We start from the raw sequence: 12064 nt of genomic DNA, 5'->3' as shown, positions 1-12064 counted from the left end.
TAAAACATCTCCTACTCCTTTTTCCCCCCTATTATTCATTTACTTTTTGTCTCCCTTTTTCCTACTCATTTGTCCATTTGATAAACTTAAATCATTAAGAAATTTAGGTACCCATATATATTTGTTTGCTCATTTTGTGCTTAAGAAATACAGCTAAATAAGGAAGTACAACATTTATAGAGAACTATTTAACATATACCTAATTTTATAGTTAGCACATCACCTTTACAAATGAAATTCTTCATCTTTTAATGTTTGACTGTATGTGCAATTTTATTTTAATAGGAAGAAGAAGAGTATGAAACTAAAGGTGGACGCAGGAGAACATGGGATGATGATTATGTGCTAAAGCGGCAATTTTCTGCTTTGGTTCCAGCTTTTGATCCTAGACCTGGTCGTACTAATGTTCAACAGACAACTGATCTAGAAATTCCACCCCCAGGTGCAGTATATTTTAGTTTCATCTTTTAATTTTTTTTCTTTTTTTAAAAATTCAGTTTTATTGAGATATATTCATACTATACAGTCATCCACAGTGTACAATCAGTTGTTCACAAAACCATCATATAGTTGTGCATTCATCACCACAGTTTTTTTTTTTTCCACAATCAGTTTTTGAACATTTTCCTTACTCCAAAAAAAGAAAAAGAATAAAAATAAAAGTAAAAAAGAACACCTGAAGCATTCCACCCCCCCCCATCCCACCCTGTTTTCATTAAATTTCTGCCCCATTTTTCTACTCATCTGTCCATACACTGGGTAAAGGGAGTGTGAGCCACAAGGTTTTCACAATCACACTGTCACCCCTTGTAAGCTACATAGTTATACATTCACCTTGAAGAGTCAAGGCTTCTGGGTTGCAGTTCGACAGTTTCAGGTTTTTACTTCTAGCTATTCCAACACACTAAAGACTAAAAAGGGGTATCTATATAGCGCATAAGAATGTCTTCCAAAGTGACCTCTCAACTCCATTTGAAATCTCTCAGTCACTGAAATTTTGTTTTGTTTCATTTCATGTTCCCCTTTTGGTCAGGAAGACTTTCTCAGTCCCACGATGCTGGGTCCAGGCTCATCCCCGGGAGTTATTGTCATTTAATTTTAATAGATACCAAGTAATATATCTTACTTTTATAAAAGAAAGGAAAGGAAGGGGTTGCTTGTCTATGAAGGTTATAAATGAAAGTTTTCAGGAAAAACTGTATATTAGCCACAAGTTCTTAGATAAAAGACACAATTAAAAAAAATTTATTGTGTTAACATACACATAACATAAATTTGCCATTTTAACCATTTTTAAGAGTAGAATACAATGGCATTAATAAGCATTTACAATGTTGTGCTACCATCACCACCATCCATTACCAAAACTTTTCTGTCATCTCAAACAGAAACTAAATATAGCAAATTATGGTCTTTTCGAAGCAAAGGATGATATTTAAAGAAAAACACCATGTATTTTGTGTTTGTGCAATTTTTAAAGTAAGCCCTCATGTAAATGTGGGAAATGTTTTTATATTTTCTTTTGAATCAGACTTGCTAAGGATTTATTCCCGTTCAACTTCTAGTTTGAAAAACTGCCTAATGGTTTCAGTTGTGGCCTTTGGAGTCTGTGTGTTTTGGTGCAAATCCCACCTCCATCACTTTCAACTCTGTTATTGGGTGTGGTTGGCAGAATAATGGCAACCCTCTCCCTCCAAGATGCTTGTGTCCTAACCTCCAGTACCTGTGACTGAATATGTTATTTTAACAAGACAAAAGTACGTTGCAGATAATGGTTAATTACCTTGAGATGGGAGATTTTCTTGGACTATCTGGGTAGACTCAGCATAATCACAACTGTCCCTGTAAGAGGGAGGCAGAAGGGTCAGAGTCAGAGACAATGTAACTCTGGAAGCAGAGGTCAGTAATATGAGCCATGAGGCAAGGAATGGGGGCAGCTTCTAGAAGCTAGAAAAGGCAAGGAAACATTTTTCCCTAGAGCTTCCAGAAGGAAGGCAGCCTGGCCAACCCATTTTAGACTTCTGACATTTAGAATTGTAAGATAACAAAGTTTTGTTGTTTTAAACCAGCCAGTTTGTAGTAATTTGTTAACAACAGCAGTAGGAAACTAATACCCTGGGCAAGTGACCTAAACTCTCTAAACCTGAATTTCCTCGTCTCTTACATGGGGAGAAGAATAATTCCTGTTTTGACAAGGTAGTTCTAAGGATTAAGTGAGGTGAAATATATAAAGTGCTTAGCATGGTGCTTGAAATGTAGAAAGCCTTCAATAAACTTCAGTTATATATTCAATGTATTATTCTTAAAGAAGACAAATTGTTAATCATGTGTGGAATGTACCTTTTAGTTGCTAGAAGGCACCTGTGCTGAATCTGAAAGTAGATACACTGCAGTATAATGTTCTATGGTACGGATAGATATAGGCTGATTCAAGATGTTTTGGGCTCCCTTCAAAAAGGAAAACTTGGAGTATAAATAGGTACACGCTTTCCAGAGAGGTCTTTTCATAATTTCAGATACAGTAGTTTATATTAAAGAAGTATTAACTATGCATCCAGATATGTAGGCAGTGATGACTATGGAAATATTATTGTCAAATTGGAAATGACTTTAATTATGTCTAATAACAGGGATATAGTTCAATTTAAGGTATAGAAGTATGCTGTGCAGTGAACAAAATCATGATATGTAAAAATATGTGATTGATATTTGCTTAATGAATTAATAAAAAAGAGAGTTCACAACCCAAATACATTATGAACCTAATTGTATTTATGCATGTATGTGATAACTTCACAACCCACTCAGGCGATGTTAAGCAAAAGATTGACAAGTAAAATTAACCAGAGTATGTGGTTTTCTCTGCATGTAGAATTTTGGATAATTTAAAATTTCTTATAGAATAAAAATGAGAGATCTATATTATACACAAATACTCTGTGAAAAGTGTTGAGGCCAGGAGAGTTTTAAGTAGCATTCTAGTGCAATTTTTTTCAAATATCTTTCAAATTTTTAGGCACACCTCATTCAGAGCTCTTGGAAGAAGTTGAATGTACTCCATCACCTCGATTAGCCCTTACTTTGAAAGTAACGGGTCTTGGAACAACTCGTGAAGTTGAATTACCACTCATCAATTTCAGATCAACCATCTTTTACTATGTACAAAAATTGCTTCAGTTGTCCTGTAATGGCAATGTGAAATCAGATAAACTTAGGCGTATTTGGGAGCCAACATACACGTAAGAGATCTTAATTTAGTGCTTCAAGTAAATGTTTTCATAGTATATAAGCCACGAAGCATTTCTATATTTTGGACTATAGGACAGAAAAGATTTGGTTCTTACCCTGTTGGTTTACAAGAAGAGTCAGGAGTGTTTCTCCTGTGTTGAATGATCAAGTTTTAGAACTGGAAGGACTAGCTTCCTAGACTAGCTCCTTAAATAATAATTGTTGAAAGAGTTTAATTTGAACTCTTTGGGATCATGTATAAAGTACTAAGTAATTTTTATTTATTCTTTGTTTTGAGAGAGAGTACCCCTCTCTTCATTCAATAGTTATTGATGTCTTCAGTCAAATTTATTCAAGTTTTGTGGCTCACTTTTCTCATATTAATATGAGAGCTGTGAAGAATCAATGAATTAATATATGTAAAGTGTTTTCAGTACTGTCTAGGACACAGCAAGTTCTTATTAAGTACTGTCTATAATTATTAGCATCATCATTATTATTATACCATCATCTTTATCATTTTGTAACTTCATTTTTGTTAATATATTTTTCTGAAGTTCTCTTAACTTCATAATCTTATATAATGCCCAATAAATGTAATCTAGGTCCTCTTAAGATAGAACACAATATCATCCTGGTATTCCTGCTCCTTTCAATTTTTATTGGAGTTTAAAAACTTGATTTCAAATGCCTTCCATGAACATAAGTTGCCATTGTTATTCTTATTCTTCATTCCATCTAGACATAGAAGCATACCACTTCTCATCCCATTTTTTTACAATTCATTAAGTTTATAATTTATAATAGAGCATAATGCTTAATATCTTTAAAAATTCTAGATTTGATATGTGCTTTCTTTGCAATAATGCTAAATTTATAAATCAGAATTCTCAGGGAAATGATTTCTGCTATTTTCCCATAATAAATTAATGTTTAATATTTTTTCTTAAAAATTCCCTGAGTGCAGTATTTAATGCTATCTAATGAATGATATCATGCAGACACTTTTTAAGAATTGAAGCCTCACTGGAGATAACTACAAATCATTTGATTTATAAATTAACTTGAGTAATATCTTCATGTTTAGAATCATGTACAGAGAAATGAAGGATTCTGACAAAGAGAAGGAAAATGGGAAAATGGTAAGTTTTAAAAAAATGGGTGTTGGCTATGTAGTAAAAAAAAAAAGAAGAAAAATAAAAACTACAACTATTGCAATTGAACATTTGAGGGGAAAATCACTAACAGGAAATTCTTTACTTTAGATTAGATTAAATGCATGATCTTAAAGATACCTCATGTAATGCATGTGAAATATCTGAGGTGTTATAATCGGGAAAGACCAACATTTGGTTTTTCCTGTTGTAGGGTTGCTGGTCTATAGAGCATGTGGAACAGTACCTTGGCACTGATGAATTACCAAAGAATGACTTGATAACCTACCTGCAGAAGAATGCAGACGCCGCTTTCCTGCGCCACTGGAAATTAACTGGCACTAATAAAAGTATTAGAAAAAACAGAAATTGTTCTCAGCTCATAGCTGCATACAAGGTATGACTGAGAATGGCTTTGTGCTTAAGATCCTTAAGGAAGAAGGGTTCATTGGAATATACTAAAAAATGAGGTTGAATTAACATTGTTCATGTGCCAATACTGAAATTTCAAATATGGCTTGTGTTGTTGGATCTAAGTACACACTTGTAATTATGGCTTATAGTAGTTACATTTTATTTGGGGATTTTAATGTTTTAGAATGCATTGATTTTTGGCTTGGGTGATACTGTGTTTTCATTTAAAAAGAAAGCAATTAATTGAAATATTTCAACCTTTTCAAAGTAATACTAATAGAATGACATACTCACTTTCTTAAAAATGTGATTAATGGCCAGTTTTGCGAATTGTTTCTACAGGATTTTTGTGAGCATGGAACAAAGTCTGGATTAAACCAGGGGACCATTTCTACTCTTCAAAACAGTGATATTCTTAATTTGACAAAGGAACCACCTCAGGCCAAAGCAGGCAATGGTCAGAACTCTTGTGGAGTAGAAGATGTCCTTCAGCTTCTGCGAATTCTGTATATAGTTGCAAGTGACCCTTATTCAAGAACATCCCAAGAAGGTCTGTAAAAAGCCTTGTTCCATTCCTGAAACATTTTTTAAAGCAAGCCAGTTTATATGTTTATTAATTTTATTAATTTTACAGAAGGTGATGAGCAGCCTCAGTTTACATTTCCACCAGATGAATTCACTAGCAAAAAAATCACAACAAAAGTTTTGCAGCAGATTGAGGTAATAAAATCAGATAGTTGAACTTCATTCTATAACTGTTGGGCTTTTCAAAATATCACTTCTCCTTCCCCTCTGATTTAATAATTTGAGCCATATGGTTCTTTGCATTCATTTATGTAATTACATATATAAGTATTGAGTCCTTTTTTTTCTTTTTTAAATAATTGCCTTATAGTGCTGAAACACTGCAATGTGTTAATTTGCAGGAACCATTAGCACTGGCAAGCGGGGCTCTGCCAGATTGGTGTGAACAGTTAACTAGCAAGTGCCCTTTTCTAATACCATTTGAAACAAGACAACTTTATTTCACATGTACAGCATTTGGTGCATCAAGGTAGGAAGTGTATCTTTTAATATTTTTAGAATATGTGTATCTTTAATGTTATATAAGCTCAAAATGTACAAATATACCATCAAGACTGGTAGAGGGATATATTAACCTCCTCTTGTAAAGAGTTGATAACATTCTAAACATTTTTATCTCCAGTTGGTTATATGTCCTTTTGGAGTAGGGTGGACTGAATCAAATGTTTTTATCAGCTAGCATTTGCTGTACTTTTCTTCAGTAGCTTTATGAAAGCTGTTAGTAGCTGGAATTCCTGATAGTCCCAAATTGAATGCTTGCAAATAGCTTTGATAACACTTAGGTATATCTTATTTTTCTGTTACCTCCATCTGACATACTACATATTTTTGTTATTTTTGTCTCTCTCTCTCTCTCTACTGGGTGAAAACTTCATGAGGGCAGGAATTTCTGGCTGTTTTGTTCATTGTTCTAGTTACAGTGCCTCAAACACTGTATAGCACATTGTAGGTGCTCAATAAATATTTGTTGTATGATTGAGTACCCAGAATATTCTTTCAAGGTAGATGTAAAAGTTATAATTTAAAGTGTAGCTGTTTTCCTCCCTGATAAGTTAATTTTTATGAAGCATTGTACCGTTTACAGGGTATTTCTACTTATCTTGTTACTTGATCTTCCCGGTAGCCATGCTGAGATAAAAGGTGTTGGTTATGATTTCTGTTTTATAGATGAGGGTGTTAAATCTTAAAGGACTTACATGATTTGCCTGAGAGGTAGAACCCTCTTCTTATTTCTATTTCAAGGCTCTTTCTCCCACCTTAGATGGGTTATCTGTACATTATTAAAGAGGAAAACATTCTAAAATCATAGTGAAGATAGATAAACCATTTTTTAGTTTCCATGATAGGAAATATTTGTCTATATTTTTTATTATGTGGGGCTTGGACCACAGCCCCTTATTATGCTCTGTTAATTGCTAAAATAAAGAAGGAAAATATAGACCCAGTACTTTCTCAGTTTATTTAAGCAGAGTATAATAAAACAGTTTTATATATTTTTACTTAACAGTAATAATTTATGCAATAAAAAAGATAGCTATAATTTATTACCTGATAAAATACTATCCTTTTGATTTCTTAAAATTTTAAATTTTATTGCTGGTTTAGTTGTACATTCAATTGTCATTGTATGTGACAGGTACATATATATATATATATATTTCATTTTAGAGCAATAGTGTGGTTACAAAACCGACGCGAAGCCACTGTAGAACGAACAAGGACCACAAGCAGTGTAAGGCGAGATGATCCTGGAGAGTTTCGAGTTGGTCGTCTCAAGCATGAGAGAGTAAAAGTTCCGCGTGGTGAATCACTGATGGAATGGGCAGAAAATGTCATGCAAATACATGCAGATCGGAAATCAGTTCTTGAGGTACCCCATGTAAAATAAGACTTCTTTTAGGGAGCAGGTATAACACGGCAATCTGTATCTTCCACTGCCTAGAAACTGTGATAGATAGAAGTGAAAAGGGATTTCTCTGCCCTAAATGCAGAGGCTTCTTCTCTGGAAGACCTTCTTTCATAAGAGGATGTTAATCCACCTCCTCAAGGGTTGGGATCTTGTGGTCTTACTGAGCAACAAAGAATATCTGCAGTTTGAGGTGGAAAAGAGCTTGATGTATTTGAAGGACACATTTCTTAACAAAGCCTGGACTAAATAAATAGTAGTCACAAAGGATTCTTTTTGATACTCTTTTTTTTAATCCTCATATTAAGCTATGCTATTAGATATTTGCATTTTGGGGGCACACTGTTTATCCTCTAACAGTATTGTATCAAGTTGTGCTTGGTACTATATCACTGGGCTATATTGAAAGATGTTATAGCAAATGGCAGTAAGAAATTCAGTATATTTACTATAGAGAGTTATTGTGGACAGTGTTAAATATATCCCGTATACACAGTATTCCTTATATGGGGAACAGTGGAAGATATTTCTTTCCTGTCACAGATTGAATGAATTGATTTGTTTTTATCTTTTGGATCACTAATTGATCATGTTTCCTTCTTTCCTTTGGCTTCCAGGAAATTCAAAGCCAAATATGATTTATCTCTGAAAAAAGTACAAGGTTTTATGGCTTTCACTTTGTGTACAGTTTTCTTTGCCTTCATTTTATTCTTCCTATCCTTATACTTTCTAACCTAAATAATCTTTTTTTTTCCTTTGTCTCTTTTACCATGTGCTATATATTTTGTAAGCTGCCTCAAATCATTGTGAAACAAAGTGGACTTTGTTAAACCTTGCAAGTGATTGCCTAAAGTCACTGATAAGTGAGAAAAGTTTAGGCTTTGGTGTCACATGAGACACGCATACAAATATGGACACTCTTACTTCCTTGAGCAAATGATTTAACCTCTTAAGCTGAGCTTTAGTTTCCCTTAGTGTTAACAGGCGATAATCTATTTTACAGGGTTATTTTGAGAAATAAATTAACTAATATGTGAACAGTGCTCAGCACAGTGCATAAGTATGTTACAGTGTACAAAAAATGCTGTTCCATTTTTTGGAAAAACTAGGATAAAATATGATGTTGCTTATAATACACCATACTGCCGCTATAACAGAAGGTATATTTCTAGATAAGATATGGCAAATTTTGGCAAAAATTGGGTTATTTAAAACTTAAACTAAAGCCTTTAAGCTCACTTTTCCCCATGATTTATTTGTTTTTATTTTAGGTTGAATTTTTAGGAGAAGAAGGAACTGGATTGGGACCCACATTAGAGTTTTATGCTTTGGTGGCAGCAGAATTCCAGAGAACTGACTTGGGAGCTTGGCTTTGTGATGATAACTTTCCAGATGATGAATCTCGTCATGTAAGATTTATATGCCATCTTTGAGTTGCAACTCCAGTTGTTTAAAGTGTTAAAAATAGGTTATGCTTTCAGTACACAAGCCAGGTTTTCTGACTCTACTTTTATTACTGAATAATCTTGATATAATTAAATATTTCTAAAGGATAAATTCAGTCACCAAAGACTATATAATGAAATATATATAAGTACTTTTAGATTGCTAACTTCATGAATATGTTTATGGATTTTTTTATTTTCCTAGAATAAAATTATAATGATAGTCTTAGTTCCTTCATCTTTATTACCTTTGCATAATTTTATTTCCATTTCCCCTTCTATAAAACCAGGTCGATCTTGGAGGTGGATTGAAACCTCCTGGATACTACGTGCAGAGATCATGCGGACTTTTCACAGCACCATTCCCACAAGATAGTGATGAGCTTGAAAGAGTCACTAAACTCTTTCATTTCCTTGGAATTTTCTTGGCCAAATGCATTCAAGACAATAGACTTGTGGACTTACCTATCTCTAAACCTTTCTTTAAACTTATGTGTATGGGTGATATTAAAAGCAATATGAGTAAACTGATTTACGAATCACGAGGTGATAGAGACTTACACTGTACGGAAAGTCAGTCTGAAGCTTCTACAGAAGAAGGTCATGATTCACTCTCAGTAGGAAGCTTTGAAGAGGATTCAAAATCTGAGTTTATTCTTGATCCTCCAAAACCTAAACCCCCAGCTTGGTTTAATGGAATTTTAACTTGGGAAGACTTTGAACTAGTAAACCCACACAGAGCCAGATTTTTAAAAGAAATTAAAGATCTTGCAATCAAGAGGCGCCAGATTTTAAGCAACAAAAGTCTTTCTGAAGATGAGAAGAACACAAAATTACAGGAACTAGTGCTGAAGAATCCATCAGGTTCTGGGCCACCACTTAGCATAGAGGACTTAGGGTAAGGTTTATATACACATTCCTCAACCTAATGGATGAATATGTTCTAAAGCTTTTGTTTATTTATTTCCTCTGTTTGCACTATATGAGTAAATAGTCTGTTAAGAACAATATGCAATAGGAAATGTTAATTATCTATTTGGATCTTTGTTACTATTATGAAGGTAACTCAGACTGCTAGAATGTGGTGTATTAATTATCCAAAATTTCTGGAAGATTATCTGATTATGAATTTTAATAAATGTATAAATGTCTTGTGTAAGGAAGTCCACAGCCAACAACAGGTAAATAAATTCATCAGCAAATATAGCCTTCTTGGTGAAGTTCAAAAGTCTTATCCTCAATGGCTATATCAGCTAACTCAGATGCTTCCAATTTTTTGATAAAATTCTCTTCACTTATACAGGTATAATTATAATACCCTTGGTACATTTTTCCTATGACTGCAAGGCTTTCTCTTTTTTTATCTTGTAAAAATGTTGCTGCCGTAATTTATAGCAAATACCTTTAGTTCATTATAGTTTTGTGCCATAAAGTAGGAAGTGAAATATGAAAAGTTGGTAGTCATGAAGGTCGCATATAATTTTTGCAAAGCCAGACAGGTTTGGTAACAGTTGGTCTAATAGTTCTTGTGCGTAGCGTTTTCCATTAAAAAGGTCTCATATTACATTTAGGTTGATGTATTGAATTTTGCTGGGGGGTGTGGAAGGACTCATGGTTTTGGCAGCAGTGTTATAAATTTAGACACCAATATTAACTGAAACTCAATTTATTCCTTTTTGTCTTCCCAGTTTAAATTTCCAGTTTTGCCCTTCCTCTAGAATATACGGTTTTACAGCTGTGGATCTCAAGCCAAGTGGAGAAGATGAGGTAAAGATTTTGCTTTTGATACACTTTTAAGTTCAGAAACATGTTCCTAACAAGGCCGGTTCTACTGAAATATTCCTAGATATTAACGTTAATATTGGTAAATTTCCTTTACAGATGATAACAATGGATAATGCAGAAGAATATGTGGATTTGATGTTTGACTTTTGTATGCATACGGGTATTCAGAAACAGATGGAAGCCTTTAGAGGTAAGTGTAAAGTATCTTTAGCTTAATCTCTCTCCTTTCGCTTTGAGATGTTTGAAATTTATGTTTTGCTATGGCTAAGAGTTTTGTCCTCCAGATAGGTCCCACAGAGTACTCAGAATAGTTTGGAACGTTCTGAAGCTGTAGCACTTTGATCCCCCATTTTGTCATTCATAAATGGACTTAAGGTTGCACACTATATATGTTACATAATCATGATGAATTAAACCATGTAAGAACCTGAGTTTTGGTGAAAATGGGAACAAACCATATTAGAGTGTCATTCAATAGTTTTGAAAGTGAGAACACAACTTTGCCAGCTTGTATGACAAAGAGCTGGTGAGCTCCAGGTTGGATAGGTATAAGAATTTGGCTGCTTGACCATAGTCACAGAATATTCTTTCTCTGTTCACATTTGTGACATTAAGCTGAGACTTCTATGCGATAAATCCTAGCACAAACTAAAATAATAAAATATCTATTAATAAATTTAACCAAGGATGTAAAGGACTTATACACAGTAAACTATAAAACATTGCCAGAAGAAATCAAAGAAGATCTAAAGAAATGGAAGAATATTGCATGTTCATGAATTAGAAGCCTAGATGCCAGTTTTACCCAAAGCTATCTACAGATTCAGTGCAATCCCAAACAAAATTCTAACAGTTGTCTTTGCAGTAATGGAAAAGCCAATCATCAAAATTATATGGAAGGTTAAGAGATTCTAATAGCCAAAACCATCTTGAAAAAAAAGAATGATGTTGGAGAACACACACTTCCTAATTTTAAAACTTATTACAAAGCTACAGTAATTAAAACACCATGGCACAAGGGCAGGTATATTGACCAGTGGAACCGAATTGAGAGTTCAGAAATAAACCCTCACATCTATGGCCAATTTGAGTTTTGACAGGGTGCCAGATCCACTCAATGGGAAAAAAAATAGACTTTACAGTAAATGGTGCTGAGAAAACTGGATAGCCATATGTAAAAGAATGATAGTGGACCACTACCTCGCACCATATATGAAAATCAACTCAAAATGAACCAAAGACCTAAATATAACAATCTGAACTGTAATGCTCGTAGAAGAAACCACAGGGAAGCATCTTCAGGACCATGTATTAGGCAGGGTGTTCTTAGCCTTTATAACAAAAACCCAAGCAACAAAAGAAAAAAATAAATAAATGGGACTACATCAAAATAAAAACTTTCACTGGCAGATGCCCCAATGCAGAGCCAGGGATCCTGGCTTCCGCAGCCATTGCTGCCACATGCAAAATGCGGTGGCCAAGCCAATGTGGTGTGGCCAGATGTGGACAGTGGACACTTAAGGGAGAGCTGGTACGGGCACTGCCGC

At 34.2% G+C, this 12064-nt stretch overlaps 1 protein-coding gene across 7 annotated transcripts in view; it reads left to right on the top strand.

Annotated features, from left to right (window-relative positions):
- HECTD1 (HECT domain E3 ubiquitin protein ligase 1) overlaps positions 1 to 12064 on the top strand; it is a 129915-nt gene that overhangs the window by 113015 nt on the left and 4836 nt on the right. For all 7 annotated transcript variants that reach the window (XM_037834739.1, XM_037834743.1, XM_037834745.1 and 4 more), the window contains 12 exons: positions 286 to 442; positions 3017 to 3239; positions 4316 to 4370; positions 4597 to 4779; positions 5139 to 5346; positions 5431 to 5516; positions 5723 to 5850; positions 7050 to 7251; positions 8559 to 8696; positions 9023 to 9630; positions 10421 to 10499; positions 10614 to 10707. In XM_037834739.1, coding sequence (XP_037690667.1) covers positions 286 to 442; positions 3017 to 3239; positions 4316 to 4370; positions 4597 to 4779; positions 5139 to 5346; positions 5431 to 5516; positions 5723 to 5850; positions 7050 to 7251; positions 8559 to 8696; positions 9023 to 9630; positions 10421 to 10499; positions 10614 to 10707 — 2161 coding nt within the window. The remainder of the gene's footprint in view (positions 1 to 285; positions 443 to 3016; positions 3240 to 4315; positions 4371 to 4596; positions 4780 to 5138; positions 5347 to 5430; positions 5517 to 5722; positions 5851 to 7049; positions 7252 to 8558; positions 8697 to 9022; positions 9631 to 10420; positions 10500 to 10613; positions 10708 to 12064) is intronic.

The sequence above is a fragment of the Choloepus didactylus genome, chromosome 4 (genome assembly GCF_015220235.1).
Source record: "Choloepus didactylus isolate mChoDid1 chromosome 4, mChoDid1.pri, whole genome shotgun sequence".
Taxonomy (NCBI): Eukaryota; Metazoa; Chordata; class Mammalia; order Pilosa; family Megalonychidae; genus Choloepus; species Choloepus didactylus.
The sequence above is the reverse complement of the archived record's forward strand: the minus strand, read 5'-3'. Positions and strand labels throughout refer to the sequence as shown.